General features: G+C 41.9%; 1 protein-coding gene across 1 annotated transcript; it reads left to right on the top strand.

Annotated features, from left to right (window-relative positions):
• LOC107616300 lies at nt 2,266–3,324 on the top strand. The gene has a single exon (XM_016318276.1). It carries the CDS (start codon nt 2,266–2,268, stop codon nt 3,322–3,324), a length of 1,059 nt encoding a protein of 352 aa, XP_016173762.1.

Raw genomic sequence — 11,005 nt, 5'->3', positions numbered from 1 at the left:
AGACAAAGTTCTGCTGGTGGCAGCCTTCACATAGCATCAAGTCATCAACCGAAGCTGCTATAAAGTTACTCCCATCACGCGTTACATAAGAAAATGTAACCTCTAGAATCTATAGGCGTGAATGTTTTTTACCATCACCATAAATGCTTTTCAAAATAATAGATGAAGTTTTCTAGTAGAAACGAAAAATTTTTTTGAAAAAAATAAAGAAAGCAAGCAAGAGAAAATTATCAAGAGAGAATTTTAAAATTTTTTAAATGTTTTTTGTGTCTTTTGATTTTTTTTTGGAGATTTTTTTTTTGTTAGAATTCATTAATTGATGTATGATTTGAGAAAAGAGGAAAAATTGTAAAATTAAACTTCTAGTAACTTTTATAATTTGCAAAAAAGGTTATATCATAGTTAACTAGTAAATTCTTATATCATTTTTTATTTTGTAATTAAGTTATTTTCGTATTAAAAATAATGTTTGTTAATAGAATATTTTTTGTAAATTAAAAATACCAATAATTAAAAAACTAATTAATACTTTTGGACGTTTGCAAAAGTGAGAGGAAGGAAGACTAGTGCGCGACTAAATCCCTTAGGCAGCGTTTGTTTTGAGATACTGGGATAGAGACTGAAAGACTGAGACACTGAGACTCAGTATCATGTTTGTTGGTTTAGAGACTAGTACTAAAATTTTTGTCTCTGTCCCCAAAATTTTAGTATTTTAGTACCTCCAAAAAATAGAGACACATGGAACTGAAATTTTTAGAGATGAAGACTAAAACTTTAATAACATTTTATACCTAAAATACTCTCATTTCAATTAATTAATTTCAATTTTACCCTTTGTGCAAATTAAATTAGAGCTTCATTCTTGTTTCAATTTCTGTCTCCCACTTTGCACCAAACAGAATACTAAAATTTATTTCAGTCTCTATCTCTTAGTCTATGTCTCTTAGTCTTAGTCTTTCAGTCTCTGTCTTTGCACCAAACGCTACCTTAGATTACCATTGGATTTTTGGCAAGGTTTTAAAAATCGGACCGATCATTAAACCGCTCTAATTACTGGTTTATTAGTTTATTGGTCTAATCGGTCTAACTGTGGTTTAACTGAAAAAACTGTTTATAATAAAATAATAGATAAATAATAAATAAACATTCTAAAATATAAATATAGTTTAATATAAATCTTAAAATATATTCTAAATTTAAAATATTACATAAAATGTCATCATCCAAAGCCAACTATATGATCTTATCAAAATACAAATACTTTAATAAATAAATATAGACAAACAACTCTACCACAATCAACAAAAGGTAAAAAGGAAGAGAGAACAGAGAGACAAACAACATATATCACACATTCATGTATACAATAATTGACAAGTAGAGACACGAACTACATAAACAAATTGGAAGCTTGCTGAAAATAGCATTATCAAAACTGCAGTGTCGAGTTTGCAATCTCCCAATCTAAAAACATGAGAAAGTACCTATGAAAGTTCTCAATTATAATTGTTACCAAATAGAAACCAAAATAAAAATGGGTCAAAAAATGCAACTTACCCATTTTTAATCCTAAGCTTCCCTGTATATCCTATCATGATCACCAACCTAAAAAATATCAACTGATACGGTACCTGTATCCTCGGTCGCCCGGAATACTCGGCACACAAATATCCGAGGCTGACGTCACGTTAAACAAGCTCGGAACAAAAGCAGATAAGCTCGGCCTCACCCATTCAAATATAAGACACGTGCATCATAAAGCTCGGTCCCGTATCAGCCGTCCGAAAATCTCGGCACGTGATCAGGACCGAAACAGCATCACTCAACTGAAAATAGGAAACGTGCTCAACTAGTTTATAGCACCAAAACAGAATATCTCAACTAACCTATAAACTAGGACTTATCCACTAACGGGCAGAAGACAACTTCTATAAAACCTAGCTAATATGCTTGGCTAGGTCTGAGGTTCCATCACTCTCAGTCTCTTACTCTATACTCTAAACTCATTTTATTCATTTACTCTGAATCACTACTGACTTGAGCGTCGGAGTATCTTGTGCAGGTATTCCCGCCGCGGTGTTTGATTCCGGCCGACGTAAAGCTCTTCCCCCTTATCGGCGACTTGATCGGAAGGGCTTAAGCTCGGCCGCCCTAGTGTTCGAACGAACCACTTGGCGCCCACCGTGGGGCCCGGAGTACATCTAACCCCACTGTTTCCTTTGTTTAGTCTTTTACCTTATTTTGCAGGATCCCCGATCCTCGGACATGGCTGACAAGGAAAATCCACAACTTTCACAGGATGACCTCCTGGCTCAGATCGTTGAGCTTCAGGCGGAGGTACGAAGGATAGCCGAGTTCTCAACACAAAATAATGGAGAGAACTCCAAAGGCTCAGCTCAAAGTACGGCGGACCCTTTAAACATCGTCCCGCCAAAGGAAAAGCTCACCCTCGACAACCCCTTCTCCGAGGAGATCACAAATTACCAGATGCTAAAAAACTTTACGCTGCCCACCGCGCTGGAGCCGTACAAGGGGTTCGGCGACCCCCGAGCCCACGTGAAGAAGTTCCAATCGATGATGTTCTTCAACGGCCCGAACAATGAGCCCGTCCTCTGTCGAGCATTTCCCGTTTACCTAGATGGTGCAGCGTTACTCTGGTTTTCTAAACTTTCTGCAGGTTCGATCTCCTCCTTTGAAGACCTCGCCAGATCATTTATTGATTACTTCGCTGCATCAAGAATATATGTACATGGCTCGGACTTTCTCGGCACCATCAAACAAGGTCAGCACGAGAGTCTGAAAGACTACATGACCAGATTCGCGGATGCCACTATGGAGATCCAAGACTTGGACCCGGCCGTCCACCTGCATGCTCTCAAGGCCGGCCTCAGACCAGGAAAATTTCGGGAAACCATTGCCATAACAAAACCAAAGACGCTAGAGGAATTCCGAGAAAGGGCGGCTGGGCAAATGGAGATCGAAGAATCCAGTGCAGAAAAACAAGATCGCCACGGTATATGCGGACCATCAGGAAGCTCGGCAATGCTATCACGCTGGTCTAAAACCAGTCCAAACAGAACAGGAAGCTCGGCCCCAGGTTCAAGCAATCCACACGACGGCCAACTCAGCAACACTAGCCGATCTAGACCCAAGGGAAGACCTCGGCAAAAGACCTCAGCCAATGGACGATCTTCAACAAATAACACTAACAGCAGACGACAAACAATGTACATATGTGGGAGAGGCATTAGAAGGAGCAGACCGAGCAAGACTCATTCACATACTGCGTCAGAACGCCGACCTTTTTGCATGGACACCAGATGACATGCCCGGAATCAATCCAGAAGTCATCTGCCACAAGCTAGCAATCGACAAAACAATCCTACCAGTTGCACAAAAGAAAAGGAACCTCGGAGAAGAGAAAAAACAAGCAGCACTCGAAGAAACCCAGAAGCTCCTCAATGCAGGTTTCATCAGAGAGATTCGCTTCACCATATGGTTGTCCAACGTCGTAATGGTAAGGAAGAGCTCAGGTAAATGGCGCATGTGCGTCGACTTTACAAATTTAAATAAAGCTTGCCCTAAAGATGCATATCCACTGCCTTGCATTGAGAAATTAGTTGATAACGCCTCTGGTTATAAAGCTTTGAGTTTTATGGATGCATACTCTGGCTATAACCAGATTCTAATGCACCCAGAAGACCAAAGCAAAACAGCTTTTATAACAGAACACGGGAATTTTTGTTACAAGGTAATGCCCTTTGGCCTAAAGAATGCAGGTGCGACATATCAAAGGCTAATGGACAAAGTGTTCCAACAACAGATAGGCCGCAATATGGAGGTATACGTAGATGACATGGTAGCAAAAACACCTATGCAGAGGTCACACTGTGACGACCTAGTAGAAATCTTCAGACAACTCCGAGCATATAACATGAGACTTAATCCAGACAAATGTGCGTTCGGAGTATAAGGGGGGAAGTTCCTGGGATTCATGTTAACATCTCGAGGCATCGAGGCCAACCCAGAAAAGTGCAGGGCCGTGCTGAACATGGCAAGCCCAAAAACGGTAAAGGAAGTCCAGCAACTTGCAGGACGAATAGCTACCCTGTCACGTTTCCTACCTGCAGTGGCAAACCGATCTTATCACTTTTTCCAGACATTCTCTAAAGGCAGGAAGTTCAACTGGACAGACGAATGCGAAAATGCTTTTACCGAACTTAAACAACACTTAACATCACCACCAATCCTCCAAAGACCAGAGACAGGTAACCCACTGTATTTATACCTATCAGTATCTAACCATGCTATAAGCTCGGTTTTAGTAACAGAAACAGGAAGAAAGCAAAACCCAGTATACTTCATCAGTAGGGTGCTACAACCAACAGAAACAAGGTACCCGAAGATAGAACAACTGGCGCTAGCACTAATCACCACAGCAAGAAGACTGCGGCACTATTTTCAAAGCCACACAATCATAGTACGAACGAACCAACCGCTAAGGCAGATATTAACCAGACCCGAGCTCGCCGGCAGATTGATAAAATGGTCGGTTGAGCTCTCCGAGTTCGACATCCAGTACGAACCAAGGAAAACACTGAAGTCACAGGTGCTGGCCGACTTTATATCGGAGATGACTAATGACACACATAATACAGAGGTCAGGTGGAGCATGCATGTAGACGGAGCATCAAACAAAGAAGGCAGTGGGGCAGGGATACTACTAAAAGAAGGAGACAAAGTGGTGGCCGAACAGTCACTACAGTTCCGCTTCAACGCAAGCAACAATCAGGCAGAATATGAAGCCCTACTCGCTGGGCTAAAGCTCGCCCTACAACTACAAGTACCCCGAATAACAGCCTACTGCGACTCTTCCTTGGTGTACATCAAATAAAGGGCGAATTTCAGGTAAAAGATCCCAACCATATCGGCGGCCGAGCATTAGCAGCAAAGATATTGCGAACAGGATACTATTGGCCGACGATAAAACGGGACTGCATCACAAAAGTCAAAGCATGCGATAATTGTCAAAAGCATGCCACCCTTTCAGAGACCCCAGCCGAGGAGCTCCATACCATAGAGGTAAGCTGGCCTTTCGATAGGTGGGGATTGGATATCCTCGGACCCTTTCCGAAAGCGCCAGGCCAGGTAAAGTTCCTCCTAGTGTCAATCGATTATTTCTCTAAGTGGATAGAAGCACAACCACTAGCACACATAACATCAGAAAAAGTACAATCTTTCCTATGGAAAAATATCATATGCAGATTCGGTATCCCAAGAGAAATAATCTCAGATAACGGAAGACAATTTACAGACCATAAGCTCGCCACCTTTCTGACAAATTTTAACATCAAACATCATTTCGGCTCAGTAGAGCACCCGCAGACTAATGGACAAGTTGAATCAGCTAACAGAATTATCTTGCAGGGATTAAAGAAAAAGCTCGGCGAAGCTAAAGGAGAATGGGCTGACCTCATTCCAGAAGTCCTATGGAGTTACAACACCAGCATTCAATCCGCCACAGGGGAAACTCCCTTCAAATTGGTATATGGCGCAGAAGCGCTCATCCCAGTAGAGGTCAGCGTCCCCACGTTAAGGACCGAGCTCTACAATCAACCAAACAATCAACAAGCTCGGTTAGCCGAATTGGACCTCGTAGATGAAGACAGAGACATCTCCGCCATAAAGCAGCGAGCCAGAAAACGATACCTAGAGCAAAAACACCACAAAAGAGTAGTTCACAGGTCTTTCAACAATGGAGACCTTGTACTCAGACGAACAGAAGATGCACGTAAACCACCAGCACATGGCAAATTAGCGGCGAAGTGGGAAGGTCCTTTCCGAGTTCTCCAAAATCTCGGAAAGGGGGCTTACAAACTAGAAACCCTTAGAAGAGAACAACTCCCAGGAACATGGAATGTCTCCTCTTTAAGAGAATATCAGTCATGACATAGCCTGTATAATAGCGAATGATGGTACTCTTTTTTCCCCCCGAAGGTTTTTTCCCAAAACGCAAGGGTTTTACTCGGAAAGGGTTTTAATGAGGCCAGACGCAAAAAATCATTGTACCCATACAACTTAATGTGCAACCAAAACAGTTCTCATTTTGACAGTTAGCATACATTTCAATTAGTAAACACTTCAAATTATCCGAGCATAATCCTCGGAACCCTACCATCACGATCCGAGCTTATTCCTCGGAAAACCTTCACCACAAAAACAAGTCAACGTTTTTTCCCAATGAACAAACTAATCCGAGCTTCATCCTCGGAAGTTTACAAGCACATACCGAGCATAAATACTCGGACAAGTACAAAACTAACATTTATCACGACGATTTCTACCATACAAATAAAAATTTCAAAGAAATCCGAGCTTCATACTCGGAAAGCAACATACGCACGCCGAGTATACTACTCGGAGGAAGTACAAACAAACAATATCATCTAAATTAGTCAAACAAATCTTACCGCATTTCCATTCAAAAATACAAGAACTACGTTTAGAACATCTACTCTCATTTCCAACAAGTTCACCTAAACAGAGAATGGCTTTGGCCATCTTCGATACACATATACGATTACTTCCAACACACAATCATAAGTTTATCCAAAAAATCAAAGTTTATAAGATAAGTCATCATCAAGCCGAGCTATATGCTCGGAAAACAAAAGTATCGCAACCGAATTACATACTCGGTACCCAAAATGTTATCGCCAAATATTCGAAAACATAGTTCAAGATAAAACAACCACAAGTTTCAAGCATGCTACAAATATACAAAATAAACAAGATCAAATACTAAAAGACTAGTCTGCCTTGTCACCTATGCTAGATCCCTCACTCTCACCAGCACCTTCATCTTCAACAAGTTCACCGTTAACAACCACTTTCATGACATCAAGTTTTGAAGGATCAGCTTCCGGATACACCACCTTGACCTGGGAAACAGCACGGTCAAACCCTTGGGCAAAAGCCTCATAAACTCCGCCTTCCAACTCTTTGACCCGAGCAGAGAGCTGATCGTTCTCAGATTCCACAACCTTCAATTTTTCAGACAAGGACTTTTGAAGTTTTTTCTCATCGGCCAACTCCAACTCCTTTTTCTCCATAGAAGCAACAAGCTCAGCAATTTTCTTATCTTTTTCCTGAATGATCCCAGACAGCTCTTCTACACGGGAAGCTTCAATCTGCTCCCGATCCAGGGCAAGCTCCTGTGCTCGGCCAATGGCAACAATCCGAGCACCAATCACCTACGACAATAAAATAATGTAATAAGAGACATCAAAAAGCCACAACCATAAACAAAATAAACTATACCTGCAGAAACCGACTAACACCAGCTCGGCCGACTTCCTCAATCATTTTCATATCGTCCGGAAAACAACACAGTTCGTCAGCCATAGTACTGAAAGGATACAACTTTGCCCACAGAGACCTAGCGTGCTCATTCTCGTCATAACCGTGAAGCCTTTTCTGCGACTCGTATGCAGACTCAACCTTCTCCAAAATCATAGAAGACTCCCCCTTACCCTCCAAAACCTCGGCAAGGCTGCCCTGGGCTTGTCCCCTCTTCCTCTTATGTTTCGGCCCATGATGAATCAAGGCAGCTACACCTTTTCCAGCATTCGAAGACACCTCCTTTTCACCTTTCTTGCGATGATTGAAGAAAGATTTCAGGCCCGCGGTTGTAATGGCAGGAGCCCTCTCGGCTGCAAAACAAAGACAAGCAAATAAAAACCAGAAGGAGCACCTTATAAAGGAAAGACAGAAGCATGGCAAATTACGTTACCTATGTGATCATAAACAGCCTGTCTATTAGTATCCCATTTCAACATCTCGGCAATCGATAACAACCCCTTCGGACCCAATGATTTAAATAAGAAGCTCATCATAATATCATCATCTGGATGCCTATCATCTACGTCTAATACCTGATAAGGTTCGGGACACCAAGACAAGGGGAACTTTTCGACCAAGTGCTCATTCAAATAGAAAGGAAACTCCTCGGGCACACTCCTCACCTTAACAAACATCGACTTAAAATCCTTAAAAGAAGATTTATACAGACCAAAGATAGCCCGACGCGGATAACTACTAAGATTTACCCACAACCCACGTCCCACCCCCTTAGCTTGAAACAACGAGAAGAAAAGCCTCAGAGAAGGGGGTAATCTAATAACCCCATCAATACCTCGAAAGCCCGCACAAAACCCCAAGAATTCAGGTGCAGCTGGGTAGGGGCGCAGTTTAACCAGTATAAGACCCCACATTCAAATTCGGTAAAAGGCAGTTTGACCCCCAATTCGGTAAACAAACAGCTATACATATAAAAGAAAGACCAATCCCTCAACTGGTCACAGACTCGGTCCTCTTTACCACACGGCAACAACTCTATCCTAATGTTACTACCCTTTCTAACCCACAAGTCTGACCCCAGTAACTTTACTGACTCTTCATCATCAAACTGAGACGCATATTCCCTCACCCTGGCATCAACCCACCCACACGGATCAACCACATCACAGTTCTCCATTGCAGACAAAGAAAGAAAAAAAAATAAAGCACAAGAAGGAAGAAGAAAACGTGAATTCAGCACTGACCTTTGCTAGACATTCTCAGACAAGAAACCAAACCAAAACTCCTTTTCTCCAGAAAACAGCAGCAAATAGGATTTACAAAAAGCAAAGGTAATAAAGGAGTAAGCCCAGTAACCTAAACGGTTACACAAAAACCCCACATTAAATCCTCGTCGTCAAAAAAGAGAGGAATTTAATGACCTCCAAATCCGACGGACAGGGGTACCTGGGGATGCGGGGCACGTTTCACGTCAATCATGTCAAGAGGCGCGAAGAACGAAGCAAGTATTAAACACATAGAAAACCGTTTCGTAGTCCAAACAAGACCAAGCCGAGCTTGGGGGCTACAACGACCATATGCAACAAACAAATTCGGCAACCGAGGATCCAATACTCTTGGTCCAAAAGCTCGCCTTAGTCCTGTCCACACCAAGGCAAGCTTGGGGGCTATGATACGGTACCTGTATCCTCGGTCGCCCGGAATACTCGGCACACAAATATCCGAGGCTGACGTCACGTTAAACAAGCTCGGAACAAAAGCAGATAAGCTCGGCCTCACCCATTCAAATATAAGACACGTGCATCATAAAGCTCGGTCCCGTATCAGTCGTCCGAAAATCTCGGCACGTGATCAGGACCGAAACAGCATCACTCAACTGAAAATAGGAAACGTGCTCAACTAGTTTATAGCACCAAAACAGAATATCTCAACTAACCTATAAACTAGGACTTATCCACTAACGGGCAGAAGACAACTTCTATAAAACCTAGCTAATATGCTTGGCTAGGTCTGAGGTTCCATCACTCTCAGTCTCTTACTCTTTACTCTAAACTCATTTTATTCATTTACTCTGAATCACTACTGACTTGAGCGTCGGAGTATCTTGTGCAGGTATTCCCGCCGCGGTGTTTGATTCCGGCCGACGTAAAGCTCTTCCCCCTTATCGGCGACTTGATCGGAAGCGCTTAAGCTCGGCCGCCCTAATGTTCGAACGAACCATCAACCATTTGACAAAGAATTCATAATTTAGTAACAGTTTTCTATTAGCATTTATGTTGGGCCTGATAACAAGATAAATTCACAGCTTAGATATTCTGAACACATGAAAATACATGAATTGTGTAGATTATATGACCAATATGATTTCTTTCTTGATTTTTTGTAAAGCAGGTTCTGTTAACAATTTAATCATCAATCCTCAATTTAATTAACAAGATTAATAAGATTTTCAATTTAAATAAGAAGTGAGCAATGGGCAACGACAGATTCATCAATCATCATCAATCACAGGTTCACAAGAACCCACGGCAAATTATTCAATCAACTCAATAACAAGTAACAACAACAAAGTTCACAGCTTAACTAACAATAATTATTCAACAAAGTTCACAGTAACAAAAAATTATTCAATTATAGTTAAAAATTATTAAGAATGAAAAGCATATTCAATAATCATGCAATGATTTCTGAACAATGCATAAAAAAAATTAAAAAAACGAAGAACAAATGAGCTCTGAGTCACTGACCTTCGGTCGCTGAAGATGACGGATGGCGACAGACGACGGCGACAAGATGATGGCCGCCGAGCACGAGGAAGAAGTAGCGCACCTCCGACGGGGACTGCGAACAGATCGAGGACTTGGAGAACTCCCCTGACTGCGATGCACGAAGACTCGAGGAGACAAATCCCTGACTGCGACAGATGGCGACAGACAACGGCGACAAGACGACGGCCACCGAGCTTGAGGGAGAAGCGGCGCACCTGCGACTTGTGATTGCGAACAGATTGAAGACTTGGAAGAAATTCCCCTGATTGCGACGCACAAAGACTCGAGGAGACAAGCTCCTGACTGCGACGGACGGCGGCAAAGACGACTCCTCCTTGCGACGGTGGTGGCGGCTAGGATTTTTTCCTTGGTTGAGGCTGGGCGTGTTTTGCTCGAAGGAATAAGGAAGGAGATGGATAAGACGCGTTTTGGCTTCTTTGATTTCCCCTTAAGTGCAAAACTATATCGTTTTGTTCAAACTGGCCGGTTTCGGTTCCGGTTCGACCGACCAATTCTCGATCAATTTAGTAATTTATGGTCGATTTTGTAATTTTCGATTTCAAACATCAGACCGAACTGTTATTATCTTCAGTTTGCGGTTAAATTGATTGGACCGGCCAGTTCGATCTAGTTTTCAAAACCAGATTTTTAGGTGAGTAAATCCCACGATAACAGAGTTCATAATTACACGCCATCATTTTTTATAGGAGTTTTTGTCGAAATTACTTTTTGACGGTGAGATTTGACGGAAAATAAAAAATATCATTTGTGTCATACTTTCTTATGCTTAACATCCAATGGAATTTTTCATTGGAATTTTCTGATAATAATTCTAATAGTACTGACTGCGTTTTTAATAGTAAAATTTTTGGTGTGTA

The sequence above is a fragment of the Arachis ipaensis genome, chromosome B09, assembly GCF_000816755.2.
Source record: "Arachis ipaensis cultivar K30076 chromosome B09, Araip1.1, whole genome shotgun sequence".
Lineage (NCBI taxonomy): Eukaryota > Viridiplantae > Streptophyta > Magnoliopsida > Fabales > Fabaceae > Arachis > Arachis ipaensis.
This window is presented reverse-complemented; position numbering and strand designations above follow the sequence as displayed.

Excerpts from the sequence above, each read along its gene's own strand:
- LOC107616300 (XM_016318276.1), top strand. The coding sequence starts at position 2,266 with ATGGCTGACAAGGAAAATCCACAACTTTCACAGGATGACCTCCTGGCT.